This window comes from Alternaria incomplexa (assembly GCF_024043165.1).
Source record: "Alternaria incomplexa strain BMP 0042 chromosome Unknown scaffold_20, whole genome shotgun sequence".
Lineage (NCBI taxonomy): Eukaryota > Fungi > Ascomycota > Dothideomycetes > Pleosporales > Pleosporaceae > Alternaria > Alternaria incomplexa.
The window spans coordinates 98,339-114,554 of record NW_026249869.1 but is presented as its reverse complement, the minus strand read 5'-3'; the positions used below and the strand labels follow the sequence as shown (position 1 = coordinate 114,554).

The window sequence follows — 16,216 nt, the reverse complement described above, 5'->3', positions numbered from 1 at the left end:
GTACACGTCGTGTTGAGATATCGCTATCATTCGTCTCAACCCGAAGTCTAAGCTGGACGGAAATACCATGTGAACTCCAATAATAGGGCCGATATTGGAATCATGGCTTGCATATCACAGTACCGCGGATGTCGAATGTGCGTCCGCCGAACCAGGGTCTGCGTCATTCGCTTGAGCCTGTCAAGACGTCTGTAGAATTGACGAGACGACAGCTCGTCTCTTGAACCATCGACTACATGTAAGGAACACCGCGGAAAGAGGAGGGATTCAATGTGAAATTGCCTTGGTGAGGACGAATGAAAAGCCAGTAGAAGAAAGCATTGCTACGCTACGATGAGAGATAAGCTCCCAGTGGCGGTAGGCCGACATTGCTATGCAACGATCGAGGTGATGCACTCAATATACATCGCAACGCTACCCAAAACCATGCTATGCAACCCGCAACTCCCAACCCCAGCCGAAAGCAGAAAACAATCGTACAATACAGAGGAAAAGAACATTGACCAACATTCATTCCATCCCCAGAGCACCACCCCTATCACCTTCCATCCCTGCGATCCACTCAACCAGTATAAGCCCGGTAGCCCATACCACCCGCGTCTTCAAACACACACCCAGCCATTCCCATTCCCATCCCAACATCCTCACGCCAATCCCCTTGATCCACAGGCGTCCTCGGCTCATCCGCACTTGGACTAGGACTATTAGAAAACAAACCCCCCTCAGGACTCTGCTCAAGCACATACGCCGTGTCGCCAATAGGCAGGCCATGTTGAAGAGGTTGCGATAGGGAGTGTGCGGACATGGTGCGCGATAGATCGTGGTGGTGTTGCGACATGGGACTACCCAGGTAGGAGCGTGTGGGTGGGGAGAAGAGATCGAGATGGGCGTGGTGATGAGGACCAAGGACGTTGGCGCTGGGGTTATTGAGGGTGAAGTCATCGGTTCGAGAAGAAGAAGACGACGGGTAGCCAAAGTCCACGTCGCTTCCGTAGTACGGGCTCGGAGGGTAGGCGTCTGCTGGTACGCTGCGATAATGCGGGTCGAAAGCCGCGGGTACTGATCGAGACATGTACTGATCGTTGCCATTGCGATATCCGTCGTGCATTCTGCCACTCCGTTTCATCCTTGCGGAGCGACGTGCAGCTTGACCGCCCTTAGCGCCGGAGGCTTGTCGCTGGGGCTGTGGTTGCTGGGTCCGGTGGCCACGCTTGTTGGGCTGCTTACTGCGGTAGCGCGTTGTGGATTTGACGCCTTCGCGGATAGCTTCGTCGGTCAGGCGCCACATGAAGCCTTTGCGGGACTCTTCGCCTGGTTGGTCGACTTTCACGAAGGCCTGGGCAGATTAGTATGTACGAGAGAAGAGAGGTAGAACGGTGGAGAAAGAGGAGACATGACTTACCCCATTCATTGACAGATTGTGTCGGATGCTGTTCTGCCAGCCTTTCGTTTCCGAGGCACTGGCCTTGTCGGTGTTGGCCTTGAACCATTCGTAGATATCCCGGAGAATCATTGTATTGTTGGGCGCGTTGAGGAGGGCTTGGTAGATCAGCTGCGCGTAGGGCTGCTCTTTGTCGATGACACCATCTCCAGAGAGATCGTGGGGATGTCGAGGGGGATCGTCATGAGGAGTGGACGCGCGGGTCAGGTCGGAGTACGGGCTTTGGTAGCCATTGGAATCCTCAACCTTCATGTGCGCACCGTATGGAGGAAGGTCGAAGTCGTTGCTTAGCTGCATGAGCTGGCCGCTGATCTCATGGTCCGACAAGTCCATAGCGTCAAGGTGGTTCGGCGGTTCGATGTGGTATGCTGTGGGTGGATGCGAGTCGGTCATACTGATATCGGCAGGAAGGCCAGAGAGGTCGACCCCGGTGTAGGATCGGGGGCAGCTTGCGTTGGAATACTGAGTCGGGTACGCGATAGTGAAGTTGTCGTTGTAGGACATTCCGTTCTCGGCGTAGTTGTAGAAGTCTCCAGTTCCAGGTGGAAACGGGTTAGACGCATTGTAACCCGCGCCATTCTGGGTCATGGAGCTGAGGAGGAAGTTGGTCGGTGCAGCCCACTGCATTGGCTCTTGTTCGTCGAGGCTCATGGCAGAGTGCGGGGTAGTGTCGTTGTTGGAAGGTGCAGGTCCCTGATCGGAAGGTGCGGTGATCGAGACCTCAATAGGCAGCCTGGGGGAAAGAGACAACACCGGGTTATGGGTGTGAAAGGGAAGCGGGGCACAAAAAGCGTCTTTGGAGGGCTGGAAGGGTTCACAAAAGGCGTCTTGAGATGACTGGACGTTGTCGAATTCAGCACCCACGTCTGCGGAGGAAGGCCGATGAGGTGATTGCGCATGTGGCATAGCTGTTGTGTTGTCGGCCTCCCACGGGCCTGGATGGTAGAGATAAGGAACGTATCGATACGAATACGCCAACGTGTTGTGTGAAACCAAAAGACTGGCAGATAATGAGAGTAGTAAAAGGCGATGCTCACAAATGAAGCGGCAGTCAAGACGTTAACATGCTCCGCCATGCCCCGGCGAATGGGATTGCCTGGAAACCTGGTCATTGTCACCTAGACGATTCTTGCGCGGGTTCCTACTGCCAGCACACCTGCAGGCTTGACGCTGCAGCGTCGCTTGTATGGACAAACAAAGGATGAGATCTCATCGCAAGGACGGCGGATCTGAGGACCCTGGCCGCAGGCGCAGCTGCAGACGTGATGTCACGGAGCGACAAGTACCGATACAGCATCACCGCCCCACGGCCCGAGACGCAGCCCAGAGACCCTCATTGCACTACTCCATCAACCAGTGTGAATGACTCTCTGTACCACCACTGCAGCCAAAGATTGCCTGCTTGACACCGGCATACGGGAAGGCGCATTCGTCCACTTATAACGTCGAAAGCGCATACAGGGTGGCCCACTTGTAACATCGAAACGTCCATCGGCCTGCACGGCAGTCTCCCGCTCTTCGATGTTCCTGTCCGGCTTCTGTGCAAGTCCTGGAAACTGTCCGAGAGCAAGGGGCAAGATGTTGTTCATTGTAGTTGTCAGTACACGCGTCGGGGCTATTCTTCCACGCTATAACAATCATCCTGACATAGGTGACTTCCTTCAAGGACCTGTATTCCTTGTCTGCAAACTCTATCCCAAAAAGGTCATTAACGGCATATGTTCTGCAGGCGCAGGGATGTGACATGATGTGCTGCGCCTGCAAAGATGCAGTAGGCGAGCAACCGTTTGGGAGCAGACCCCACACAGGCCTGTAACACGACTTCTACCATTTTCCTTCCGGTGAAGCTGATTCGTAGTCCTTGCCCAAGCAATAGTCATCCGTGATAGACCCTCGTCACGGCCCTGTCACCGCTCGAAGAGGAGTGTACACCGCCAACGGACCCGGAGGCGGAGATGCTGCACGTTGCGAGGATATGAGAGCCGGTAGAAACGTCACCGCCGATGTGGTGGTCACGGGTGATGGCGCAACGAGAGAAGCCTGGATTTGATACTCAAGAAGCACCTATCGATGAAGAGGGTCCTGTGCAACGTCCGCCCTATTTCTTATCCTATCGCGCCGTTTGGTGCAAGAGGGGCCAGGTACAGCGGAGTAGGCTGTGAAGCGTCCATGTCACCCAAAGGGGGCTTAGCTACTTTCGATAGTATATCTGCCACGATGTTAGTGTGATGCCAGTGTGATGCCGTTCTGGTCATGCGATCTTGACATACCTTCTTGAATTGGAAGTGGAGTTGCAAGATGCCCTGCATTGCGTTAGCCACGTAGCTAGTACAGTGAGTATGACTGGACGTACCTTGTCAAAGCTGCTCTTGAACCCACGTTCTCTCTTGGCGCTGTAGTCCCATTCCTTGTCGATGATGCGGAAGGCAATATCCTCATAGGGCGGGCCGGCAATGAACCGGATGAGGCACGTGTCGTCTTCACCGGCCGGAGCGAAGGACTGGCCCTTTTTGCGGCCGTTCTCCCGTTCGATCTTGTAGGTGGGTGCTTTTGATTTGTCGATGAGGTCGGGGTAGAAGATGTTGAACTTGTAGCCCTGTACGACCTTTGGTGGGGGATTGTCGTGATCGTAGTGCGTTTGGTTGTACTTGTTCCATTCATAGCCCATCTGAACACGGTTGAAGTAGCGGGGTTTCCTGGGCTTGTAGCTACCAGCCCATTGGGGCCGCGCGGTCGTGACTTCCTCCTCCGCGGTAAAGATTTCCTCGCCTTCCTCTACGCCTCGCGCGACTTCCCTCTCGTATAGCGCCATGGTTGCCTTGGAGTAGTCTTCTTTCTCGACCGGCGCAAATCGTGAGGCGCTCGTCGTTACCGTCTGGCTCGTCATGGGCTGACTGCTGGTGGTGGTTGGGTCGCTGGATTTGGCCTGTGACGGCACATAGCCAATCTTCTTGATCTTTCCCCTTTCGGTGGCCAGACCCTCCAGGAACGCTTTCTCATCCGTCTGTGGTAGCGCCTTGTCTTCGGCGCGCAACTTCAGTAGGGGTTGGGGATCGAAGGCTGCATCGTATTCGACAGTCGTTGGCTGCGCCTCGCTCGCCTCATCGGTGCCGTTGAGCATAGCGTATATCCTGTTCTGGACAGATGCAGCTGCGTCAGCCTGCTGCTTGCGCAATGTCTGCAGTCGCTCGCGGACAATCTCCTGCGAGACGCGCCGCAGCTTCGCCTTGGCCTTCCACACGCGAAGACTCCGCAGCAGCTGTTCCCAGTAGTCGTAGTCGATTGGCTCATCCGAATCGAGCTTCTTCTTGACCTGCACCTCTAGCGTCTCCAGCTGCTCGAACGTCTTGGGGGAGAGCAGCTGATCGATGTCGGCGGCGACGGAGCTGGTGCCGCGGGCTTCGGACTTGGAGGATTTGGATTTGCGGCGGATGTCTTTGCAGATTGCTTTGAGGGACTGAGGGGTTAGCAGCGTATAATATCGCGACGTGTATTGTACCTACATTCCAGTAGTCGCGATTACTCCTGCTCGTTTCGAGGGACAGGTAGTTCTCAATCTCCTTTTCCAGCTCTGCGAGATCTTCATTGTTGAGCCCCTCCAGCACACCTTCCGGATCGACTATGTCTAGCTCGTGATCTTCCACCTCCTCGTCCAGCATCGACTTCTCCGTGGGATCAATGAAGCGCAGCGTGACGGCCAGCCAGTCGATGGGTCTCGCGCGCCCGCCCTTGACGCGTAGTGCCGCCTTCTTCTTGGCCTGCTGCAGCACGAAGCGGTCCTCGTCTGCCACCCACGCCTCCTCTGCCGCGTTTGTCGACCGTTTCGCAGGGTTGTCGTGTGCTCGTGAGTCGGCTGACCGCTTCGCTGGAATTGACGAAGACGGCGCGTTGCGCTGGGGAAGGCGATTGCGCTCGTTGCGCCAGGGAGGTTCACGTGACGACATACTTCACAATAGGCCGGATTTGTAGTATGGAGATGTGTTGTTGAGGTTTGGTCTGGCCGGCGCAGATCGCGAAATCTTTGGCCGAGGCTGGTGACGTACGGCTGCCTTCCGCGCGCGCAGGGATCTACTCCCGATTAGGAACAGTCTTGGCGCGGTTGCCTTGCACCTGCGCCTCAGCTACGCTTCACGTGCCAGCTCAAACCCCACAAAGGTCGCGTGTGTCACGCGTCTGCGCTCATCTGCAAACATGCACTCTATCACTTCGTTCTCTCCAGGTTGAGATGTCGTGTTGGCGCGAGCTGGAGCTTTCTGAGCAGCCCGACGGCAAGCAGATTCCCCAGCTACTCATCAAACCCGCCTTCGACCTGGACTCGTACACAGTTCATCTTACCGATCTCAGCAACATCTGGAGCGAAGAGCTGAACGTGGACGACATCGTCAAGCGGGCTGCGTTGGAACAATCGCCAATCGAAGTCAGCAAACACGACGCGGCGCAGGTTGCCATCCTTCTCGAGAATGTCAAGAAGCCCCTGCTGAGTGCGGAGGGTTCAATGTGTCGTGTCGCTCGTGATGGAACAGATGGCATCACTCTACACACCAGCATAGGCCTTCCAGAGCCTCTTGGTCGCTTGACATGGAAATTTCGCTTGGAGAAGCGAACGTCTGCCGACCTCAAGGACGAGCTCATCTTGCCGCTACTTGTCTCTTCCCACATTCAGAATGAACGCATTACCGGGCTCATCTCGACAATCGCCGCCAAAGACAAGGCAATCACTCGACTTGTGGACCAGTTCGACTCTCATGGCTTGGACTTGGCTGCCGCATTCCCTAGCGCCGGTGGAACGAAGGCGGGACGAAGGAAAGTCAAACGTGAACAAGCGGAAAAGCACGTTCCCGCTTTACGGTCTTTCCACGAGGAAGCATGGCGGCAGGATACCGAGCAATTGAAAGACACAAACCTGACGACGCTAGGCTTGTTCCAGGAAGCACTAGCACAGAGCACTCCGATAGTACCTTCGGAGTTGAAGTCGGGTGATTTTGAGACTACATGGTGGACTGCTGTACCTACTAAGTTGAGCATGCCGAAAGCCCCAGTCAAAACCAAGGCCAAAACGCCTCCTGTGGCATCAAAGCCAGCAAAAACAGCTACGGATTCTGGTGATGAAACAGAAGAAGAGTTTGAGACTCATGTGAACTTCAAAGTAAGGGTGTGGAGCATTACTGTCCGCGCAATGACTAAGACTTTCAGACACGCGAACTCGGCAAAAGGCCAACACAGACTCCGGCGCCATTACCATCGTCGCCCCTCGACAAGGCCAGTGAGACGGAAGACGACAGTACTGAAGACGATGAGGATCTGGATGCGCCTCCCAAGAGTCAGAGCCAGAGTCTAAGTCGGACCCCACAAAAGCCAACTCGGAAAAGGACGCCCACGCCGGAACCCCGTTCCTCGCCAAAAGTGCCTACACCCACAGCGCAGAAGCCAAAGGTAAGTAGCTTTCGAACAAGTGGGAAGTCGAAAAGAGCAACCGAGTCTCCTCCGCCATCGCCACCAAAATCCGCGGATGTAGAGCCGGAACCAGAGATCCGACCAACCAGGGAGTCTGTGCCACCTTCCCAGCCCAGCCAAGCGACAACGCCAAAGAAGACACGAAAGCCGTTCAGGATTGGTGGTAAGGGCAAGAAAGCCGAGGATGGTGCTTCGCAACGTGATATGACAGCTTCACCAAGTACCCAACGCTTCAGAGCAACGCAATCTCCTACTGCCGAGCCTCCATCGTCTCCGCCGAGAATGAAGGAGATGACGCCCGTCGAGGAGGTTCACGAAGAGACACCTGAGGAGAAAGCAGAGCGGAAGCGCGCTGAGTTGAAGCGGAAGAACGAAGAGGCAGCGAAGAAGCAGGCACATGCAAAGAAAAAGAAGAGGTTCTAAACAGAGCCTTTACTTATACTACGACCCTCAAGAATGTCTCCCAATCTATTCGTTAGGGTAATCATGAGGGTCGAGGATTGCGGGGCTGGATCTCTCTTTGACATCGTTGATATCCCATGACTACTCATACGCTTGTTCAACTCGTCATTGTTTTCACTGCTACGTCTCACATGGACAGGAAACCGTAAAGTATGCACTTGATCTAATCCCGCACGCGTGGCATTACGCGGCAAACAATATGCCTAGTCTACTACAATGTGCTCGAGGTAGGGCGGATTCCACGTTCCTGATTGAAGTCCACCTTCACCTGCGATCGCGCGCTCCTTCCGCGTCCGTCACCTCCGTTTGTTTACCTCGCGCCTGCTAGTCGCGCACCACGCCCAACACCGCGCTCTCTCCCACCTCCCCTCCTCCTTCCCTCTACACATCTTTTGGACAGTCGACGTCGACCCTTCCTGCTGGTTGTGGTTGACAACCGCTACCCGTCATCATGTGTTTATATCATTACTCTTACGTCGCGGTCTGTGACCACGCCGAGTTCACCAGAATATCCTACTGCAGCAACGCGATAACACTTGGTTTGCCTAGAACGTAAGCACTCCATTCTCCAGCACTATCATATCCTTGCTAATAGTCGCAGCGTCAGTCATTTGCCAGACGACCCCAGTGCAGACGGCAACCCCGACACTCAGTCTGGCTCATCTACTCCTCGACCAGCATCATCCGCCAACAACAGTAGTTCATCGCATTCGCAGTCGCATTCGCATACTCAGCAGCAGTTCCAGTCACAGCATAGCAACAACATGTCCACTCTCACGCCGTCTGAGGCTGGCCGCGCACCGGCTTGGGACGCCATCGTCCAGGAGCGAGATGCACAGGTTCATCATCAGACTGCCTTCATCCCACGCTCTGCCCTTGCCGACGGATCTCGTACAAGGCGAGCAAATACTCTCAACGACGCTAGACCTGTATTGGATACACCTGGTTACAGCAACGTCAACATTGATATCCCATTGGATCCGCAGTCTTCATTGTATATGGAAGTCACTCACGATGGTATGGTTACCGAGCTCGTCGCTCGATTTGAGTCTTATGGCGCTTACTCTGACGTCTGCGAAGTATCCCCCGACGAGCCTATCGAGTCACCTTCCGGCATCGACAACGCCGCTGCACATCAGGAGCAAGTCGAGCAGCAGTACGACGCCTATACCATCGGTACATCAGGGCGCAGTCCCCGCAAATCCATACCCACTCAATGGCTTACAAAGAGTACCGCTCCTAACCTCGCAACGGCGCAGCGTGCAAAGGCGCGAACATCCAAGACAGCATGGGACAGTGACTCTCCGGATGATGTCAAGACACTGCGTGGAACGCGCAGTTCCGTCGATCTCAGTAGAGCTCATGGCAAGGACAGCGCAACGTTTCTTACAAAGGAAGCCCTAGCTACTGTCGAGAACACCATAGCATCGCCCGCGTCTCCGCTTAGCCCCAGCAGACTGCATGGCTCTCCAACGAAGCGGCCATGGAACAGCCCCACCGGGTCACCTCTACGCAGCAGCGCGCGTCACCAGTCAAGCTTCTCCCTCCGCATGTCGCCGACAAAGTCAACACACCTCAATACCGACTCGATTTCTGCAGGACACTCGCGAGCATCTAGCAGCGTTGCGACTTCCACTGGCAGGGCTTCGTTTCACACTGCACAAGGGTCGCCAGTAAGGAGTCCTGCAAGCACGGAGCATAGCTTCCAATCTGCTGCAGAGAACCCTGAAGACCTTGACGTCCCCAGTGTCGACTTTTATGCTGACAGCGATGATGAGCAGGTGCAGCACGAGTCCGGTAGTCCGCGATCTGCCACCGCGAGAACGAACGCTGAAGGAAAGCGAAAGTCATTGACACCGAGGCCTTCGCTTGTCATTTCTACGCCTGGCCGTGACAATCATGAAGGTTCCATGGACTCCCGCGTTGCCGGCGGTCCGCTGAGTCCGGAATCGCCCACCCAGGTGTCTCGCATTCCTCGAGCCGGCACCAGCAGCAAGACCGCGCCCCCCGTACGCACCATCAAGCGCGTCGAATCTGTCAAGTCATTGCAGAAGAAGATCAAGGAGCTGCAGCTAGCTATGCAGATGGATGCAGCCCACTTAGATGCTATCCAGATCCCCCTACCCGCGACGCCCGCGCCGGCCCCTCTACGCCATGTCCGCACCGTCGACAGCACTGGTTCGACTCCGATCATTTCGCGAAGTTCTGGGTCACACAAACGTGATGGAATGGCTGATGTTGCTTCTGAAGATGACCGAAAACAGTCTACCCGCGGCAAAGGTCCTGCCATTCCTGCGGATGACGCCAGCCCAGACCAGCCAGACGACGCACCGGACTGTGATGCTAGCTACGAGCACGCTCAAACGTTCAAGGTCGATCAAGAGGCAGCGCATAACGTCGCACAACCCAAGAACGTGCCATGGGGTGTTCCGACAAGTCTTGCTCATGGTACGACGCTCACACGTCCTATCAGCGTACCCGCGATCGTCGTCATGATGGCTCACAATTTGGACATAGGGAACCTGAACCTCAACACCCAACAACACGAGGCTGCTTCCGAGTCCACGAACCACGTCAATGACGTCGAGAACGCGTCTTCATCCAGAGGAAGGAGTGAACGGTATGTACCCAGTGATCGTAATCAAGCAGACAGCGGGCGTTCATCGCAATCTAGTATGGGCTCGGACCTTCGCGCAACTGCTACGGAATTCGTACCTCAGCCTCCGACCACGACCAGTCCGATCGACGCTACCATGGAGAACACACCTCTCAGTCAATCTCTCGACATAGCCGACCTGCCGGATGCGACGGTGCTCGATAGAAACGGCGTACCTTTCCTTTGGTACATGTACGGCGTACAGTTTGCTTACGAACAGGGTTACCGCAACGGTCGTCCAAAGTCGCCCAAGAAGTACAAGGCGAGCAAGAACCAGCGCAAGTCTATCTCCTCTCCAGCCGATGCTGCGCCTCATGCCTCAAAGGCCGTCCCCATCAACAACCCCGGACTAGCGACTCCTCTTTCGGCCGCAGCGAAGCAGCGTATGACATCCGCAGAGCTGATACCGCCTCCGCCGCTCCCTACTAGACCACGTCAGGAGGAGACTCACCAAGAAAACTACCATCCCAGTTCTCATCGTATGATGTCACCGCCGCAGGTACTCGAGCCTGTTCCAAACCAGCCTTTCGCACACCAGCTTAGTTTGATCGAACAGACCGCCAACAGCAACCGCGCCAACAGCAACGCTCCCCGTCATTTTGGTGTTAACCCACAACCCTGGGCTGGTTTCCCATCTGGCCCTCGCAACGCGCATCCTCCCACGTACTACACAGTACCCCGCCATGGTCACCGCAACAACCGTGGCAATGGCCTGTACGGCGGTCGCGGCAACGCTGCCGGTGTCCCCATCGATGCTACCGCCCCGTTCCCCAACCCCACCGCACCACAGGGCCGACCTGACCAACGCCAGACCTACGAGCCGGCAGCCGTTGATTACTCAGACTACACTATCGGAAAAGAATCTTGCGGTCTGGTCAACATCACTGTTGCGACAGAGCGTGCTGGTGGCGAGCCATGTAATGCATGTGCTCCCGACCATTGAGCGATTGGTGGTCTTTCGCAGGTAAATTGGATAAGAAGAGATTGATTGAGGAAGTGAATATGGGAGGATAACATGGCTTGGACAGAGAAGGCTATTGGTATCGTACTGGATACGTCATTGAGATTGCACATGGCATACGAAGCATGTCTTACCAGGGAACGAACAGGATCGATGGATGGGATTGCTTGAGTAGTAGTTGATAACGAGGAATGAATAAAATGTATATGATCATGACTGTTCGGTGAGGAAGCCAAGAGGAAGGGTGAGCCTTGCTGTTCATCTCGACATTCGCGTGTTGTCAATGAAGGTGATATGGCCTTTCTTTCATCCGGATGCGGACACTAAAGACAACCTGAGAGGCGCCACACTGCGCGTTACCGGCCTCCCCATCGTGATGTTCGGAGATACAGCACACCCATGATGTATTACACTCACAATAAGCTACCTTTCTATTCCTTCGAGACACTCGACAGCGACATCACTCCATAATGCTTGTCTCTCTCATTTCCCTCCTCGTAATCTCCTCACGGCAACGACAAGCCTCCGCAATCCAGTTATCCGACCTATCTTCATGCGCTGTAAGCCTTCCTTCTTTCCCCAGCAACCCCCGACCGCGCCCTCACTCACTTACCCCCATCACAGCAAAAATGCGTCATAAAAACCACCACCTTCCACGGGTCCAACAACGAATTCTGCGATCTCTATGCACCCATGAACCCCGCGTGTACCTGCTACCGTCGCAATAGGTCCGTTGCTGGCCTGGGCGTCTGCAGCGATGTGGAAGCGGGTAGGGATGTGGTGGATGAGGCTAAAGACTTCGAGGACGCGGAGGATTATGTGGAGGGGCTGTGTGGGAGTGGGACTGTGAGGGGTCGTAATGGCCGTGATCGTGTTGATTCGGGTGAGGATATTTCCGTTTCGTCGACGGCATTAGCTGGGGAAACCGCGATGTTGGAGACGACAAGTACGAGCGGGCACGATTCTGAGTGGGTGGCCGAGGAGACTATGACTATGAATACGTCGCTACAACCTACGCCTGCGTCTTCAGATTCAAATAACTCGGCGGTATCTTCGCGTACTGGGAGCGAGGCTTCTGAAGCCACTACCGAGGCAGGCAGTCAGAGTAGAGCGCATAATTCTGCTCTTGCAAGCACCAGTGAGACAAATGTTGCGCCGACTTCTTCAGCACTGCCGACACAAACACGAACATCCGCCCGGCGCCTGTCTCCCAGCGCCAAAATCGCTTTAGCAGCAGGCATACCCTGTGGCGCGCTGTTTTTGGTACTTTTTTGCGCAGGCGTGCGCCTGGTTTCCAAGCGGAGGAAAGTCACAGAAGTCAATGAGATCACGCGCAGCCAAACACGGGCAAACAAGGACAGAGCGATGGGCCTCGAACGTGAGCTTGACGGGTTTGATACGTCAAGGCACGAAATGGAGACGAATGGCAATAGGGCTGAGCTCCATGTCGCAGTCGAGAGACATGAGATGGGAACAAATGGCAACAGGATAGAGTTACAAGTCGCAGTTGAGAGACATGAGATGGAGACGCATGCTAATAGGGCGGAGTTACATGGCGCAGTCGAGCGTTACGAGTTGGAAGGACGGGAATGGTTGAAAGATGGTTGATGGGCTGGTGACGTTGTGCACCTAGGCTCGCTGCGCAGTCTTCCGAAGCGCATAGCTAGGTATCGGCTCACCGTCGCTTTACGGATTTAGTCAACCGATGCACTGTCCGATGCATATTCATCCGACCCAAGTCCACGGGCAGCGCTGTGGTCAATTTTAGGCCGGAGTAAATGTCCGTTGCGTGACTGGCGGGCGGGCTGGTCCGCTAGTGATTAGAATCGGGTAGGTGCGATTGGTAAGGAGAAAAGTAGTCACGCGACTCCAACCAAGGTAAACTCTGCGCTTTGACGCATAATATCAGAAGGACTTGGGCGTTTTATCTGGTTGCTGCCTGAGATGAGATATTCGCAGCGATGACTATGCTTATGTGGGGGGGTTGGTATTCCGATTTTATTGAACTCTGTGTCTTGCTCTTGGAGTGGATCTGGCGGACAAATGGCAAGAGAGGTATTGTGGTGACTACGCGGGAATTCGCTCCAAAAGCACGGGTTGGAGTGTCTTCAAGAAAAGAGTCAGACAGATTTTAATTCTCAACCAGATTTGAGGGCGGTTCTTAGGCTGGTCGCGCTGAACAGGAAAGTGCGAGGTAAAAGTATATAAGTGAGCTGAACGCACTTTCTTTTGCTCCCATCGACTTCATCGACCGCGACTACTCATACGGCTCTAGTGACTTCAGAAGACTACAAGCCCGTTAGTGACAACCAAAGCAGCAGTAAGACGCCTACCTCTACTACAACATTGACACAACACCTTTCTGACCCACCTTGTAGCCTCCGCACTCCGCCAACACCCCAACCATCCCAACTGAAACCCAGTCTTGTAGACTCCACATCCCACCAACACCTCAGGCATCTTGACTGAAACACAGTCTTGTAGCCTCCACACCCCATCAACACCTCAACCATCTAGACTGAGCCCCAGTCTTATCGTCTCCCCGGTTCAAGATGTCAAACTTCGGCGAAAACATGGCGGTAATCTCCACTCCCAGCGCCAACATGGGGGTAATGCACACCCCAACGACGCCTATGGGGCCGCCATGTTACCCAGACAACCACACCGGCTTTACGGTGGAGCAGCAGAACGAGTTCAGCGAGCGTCTGAACAAACAGGGGCTGCTCCCTGACAAGATCGAGGGCATTGAGGTACCACGGCCATTTGCCCTTCTATGGCGACCTGTCACGAGAGCAAGAGAATTGCAACCAGGATACAATTCGAGGACCGATCTTGTGTATCTCCTCTCGCGCTTCCCGCCTGATCCGTGGCGCCCTATCTTCGAGGAATTGAGCCAGAAGTGGCAGCGTCAGGACGAAGCCGCCTACTGGGCCCACCAGCAGGCGCAGACGCATGAGCAGCAGCTAGCGGCGGGTTGGCAACAGGTGCCATACGCTCATCCACAGCAGGATGAGATGGGTGGCCAGAGCGCGCAGATGCACGCTCAATACTGTGAGGCCAGGAACCTGGAGGAGAGACTTGCTGCTGCGCCTCGAGCAGCGAAGCGACGGCGCCAGAATGAGAGGGCGATGGAGAGGGTCGACGGCGGTGGTGTCGATATGTTGGGCCGGAACAATGAGTCCAGGCTTGAAGAGACTTTGCCGCCCGACGCAAACATCGATCCAGCTTTGCTCGACATGGGATACGGACGGTAATGGACTGTGTTTGCTGAGTGATCTTGGAGCGTCGCATCACACCGCGAGCCTTCGGAGTTGAGCAGCGATCCGGTATCTGGCTTGGACTACCGCGACCCTAGAGAGCGAAGAAAGTGGACAAAAAAGACGCGGTCGATAAGACTGGCTGAGCTGGGGAGATAGAACCACGCGTACGGAAGGTTGCGCGAGAGTACTGTTTTATTACGATGGTATCCTGCATTTCAGTTGCATACATACTCTTCATAGAATTACACCCTTGACAAACCATCCCTTTGCTGCCCACCCGACGCGCAACATCGCACATCCTCATCGCAACACCACACGCGTTGAAACATGGAGATCGTGACGTGAAATTACTGACGTCGAATAGGCGCAGCGCGGTGGTCCGTTCTTAGTGCGATGACGATTTACGGGGGCACTGCCCGCTAGGTGGCAACCTGCAGCGTGATCACCGAGTGCAATTCCGCGCGATGCCGATGCGATCGGACGATACCAATGTCCGGATGTGCGGGCGTGTATATCGTGTATATCGTCGTTGGAAGTGCGAGAGCGATGAAGACGCAAAAAGTGGTGAATCGTGATAATCAAATCCGAAATTGCGATCGTGTGCGACAATGCACGTCACAACGTCATGACAGGCTCGAGGTCTGGAATCCGCTTGCACGCCAACACGTGATAGCGCGCTTGGCGTTGAGGCGGAGCGCTCGGACAGCGGAATTAGCGATGAAGCCTCTTGGAGCTGGTGCCAACCTCTCCAGACCCGCGTCCCCTTTGCCTCCAAACCTCCATCGTCCAGAACCCCAATGTCTCGCATTCAATGGTGTCCTCGCAAAATGAGGTGGGTATCGTTACCTACCCGGCTACTGTCAACATAGCGACACTTGTCATCTTCTTCCTCTACCTCCTCGTCTCTATCTGGCTCATCATCCGCCAGGGCCTGGGCCACAGCTCGCCATGGATCTGGCTCACCCTGCTGTCCATATGTCGCCTCACGCAGGTGTCGCTCGATTTGGCAGCCACGACCAAGTTTCCGAAATTTTCAGCGCCGAACACGACCCTGGAAAGCGGTGTTGCCATCCTCACCACCATGGGGCTCACGCCGTTGTTTATGGCCACCAGTAGCTTGCTCAACACGACCACGCGCCCCAAGGGCCGACGCATGCAATGGATCCTGCTCATGGTTCACATCCCGCTCATCATCTCCTTCATTCTTATCGTGGCGGGCGGCATCGATCCGGATTCTCGAGACGGACCCACTTTTGCAGCGACGGAAGCCACTAAAGCCGGTGTTTCGCTCTACTTGGCGTGTTTCCTCGTTCTCATCTGGTCTACCACGGTCATCTCAGCGCGTCTCTACCTTGCCGACAGGGACGAGGTGCGGATTCTGACCACGGTCGTTATGAGTCTGCCGTTCTTCGTCGTCGATGTCGTCTACATGATGTGCTTCGCGTTTGAACGATGGCGTGCCAACGAAGGTTCCGATGGTTGGAAGAGCATGCGCTTCAACGTCATCAGTGGTAATGTGACTTTGCAATTATGCATGTGAGTATCACCATTTTCAAGTTATATCTGTCTCATCTGCTAACGCCTGCAAGGCAAGTTATCATGGAATGGATCATTGTTGGGCTGTACCTTGCCCTAGGTCTAGAATTGCCTAGCAAAGCTGTGAGATTGCGAAGGCAGATCGAAGACCAAATGGACCAAGCTAGGAACATTGACGTCGACGCATGGCAAGAGACGGTGTTGTGGAAGCTGCATGACAGTGTATCACGGCTCGTTGCTGCGATGATCATGCCAGCTCTACAGTTCGCACATTGGATGCTTGGAAAGATATTGCGATCCGGACAGCAGAATACGCCTTGAGGTGGGCAAGAATCATTGCTGATGAACATCGACATTACGATACGCCTGCTTCTCAGAGCATGACTTCGACTGGCCTGTGACGTCACGAACGACAGTCGCCGCCGGAAACTTCCCACGAAGTGCAC

General features: G+C 54.9%; 6 protein-coding genes across 6 annotated transcripts; 4 read left to right on the top strand and 2 right to left on the bottom strand.

Moving 5' to 3' along the window:
• Nucleotides 1–680: 680 nt before the first annotated feature.
• Nucleotides 681–2,092, bottom strand: J4E90_010201 (uncharacterized protein; the record flags this gene model as incomplete). Its single annotated transcript, XM_051439716.1, has 3 exons — nt 681–695; nt 743–1,336; nt 1,403–2,092. The coding sequence occupies 3 exons, from the start codon at nt 2,090–2,092 to the stop codon at nt 681–683; spliced, it is 1,299 nt and encodes a 432-aa protein (XP_051286370.1).
• Nucleotides 2,093–3,632: 1,540 nt separating this feature from the next.
• Nucleotides 3,633–5,385, bottom strand: J4E90_010200 (uncharacterized protein; the record flags this gene model as incomplete). The annotated part of the gene is made up of 4 exons (XM_051439715.1): nt 3,633–3,650; nt 3,712–3,744; nt 3,795–4,898; nt 4,945–5,385. The coding sequence occupies 4 exons, from the start codon at nt 5,383–5,385 to the stop codon at nt 3,633–3,635; spliced, it is 1,596 nt and encodes a 531-aa protein (XP_051286369.1).
• A 281-nt stretch (nt 5,386–5,666) lies between these two features.
• Nucleotides 5,667–7,318, top strand: J4E90_010199 (uncharacterized protein; the record flags this gene model as incomplete). Its single annotated transcript, XM_051439714.1, has 2 exons — nt 5,667–6,587; nt 6,635–7,318. The coding sequence occupies 2 exons, from the start codon at nt 5,667–5,669 to the stop codon at nt 7,316–7,318; spliced, it is 1,605 nt and encodes a 534-aa protein (XP_051286368.1).
• An 803-nt stretch (nt 7,319–8,121) lies between these two features.
• Nucleotides 8,122–10,956, top strand: J4E90_010198 (uncharacterized protein; the record flags this gene model as incomplete). The annotated part of the gene is made up of 1 exon (XM_051439713.1): nt 8,122–10,956. The coding sequence occupies one exon, from the start codon at nt 8,122–8,124 to the stop codon at nt 10,954–10,956; it is 2,835 nt and encodes a 944-aa protein (XP_051286367.1).
• Nucleotides 10,957–13,607: 2,651 nt separating this feature from the next.
• J4E90_010197 (uncharacterized protein) lies at nt 13,608–14,228 on the top strand (the record flags this gene model as incomplete). Its single annotated transcript, XM_051439712.1, has 1 exon — nt 13,608–14,228. One exon carries the CDS (start codon nt 13,608–13,610, stop codon nt 14,226–14,228), a length of 621 nt encoding a protein of 206 aa, XP_051286366.1.
• An 817-nt stretch (nt 14,229–15,045) lies between these two features.
• On the top strand, nt 15,046–16,091 carry J4E90_010196 (uncharacterized protein; the record flags this gene model as incomplete). The annotated part of the gene is made up of 2 exons (XM_051439711.1): nt 15,046–15,770; nt 15,824–16,091. 2 exons carry the CDS (start codon nt 15,046–15,048, stop codon nt 16,089–16,091), a joined length of 993 nt encoding a protein of 330 aa, XP_051286365.1.
• Nucleotides 16,092–16,216: the final 125 nt, after the last annotated feature.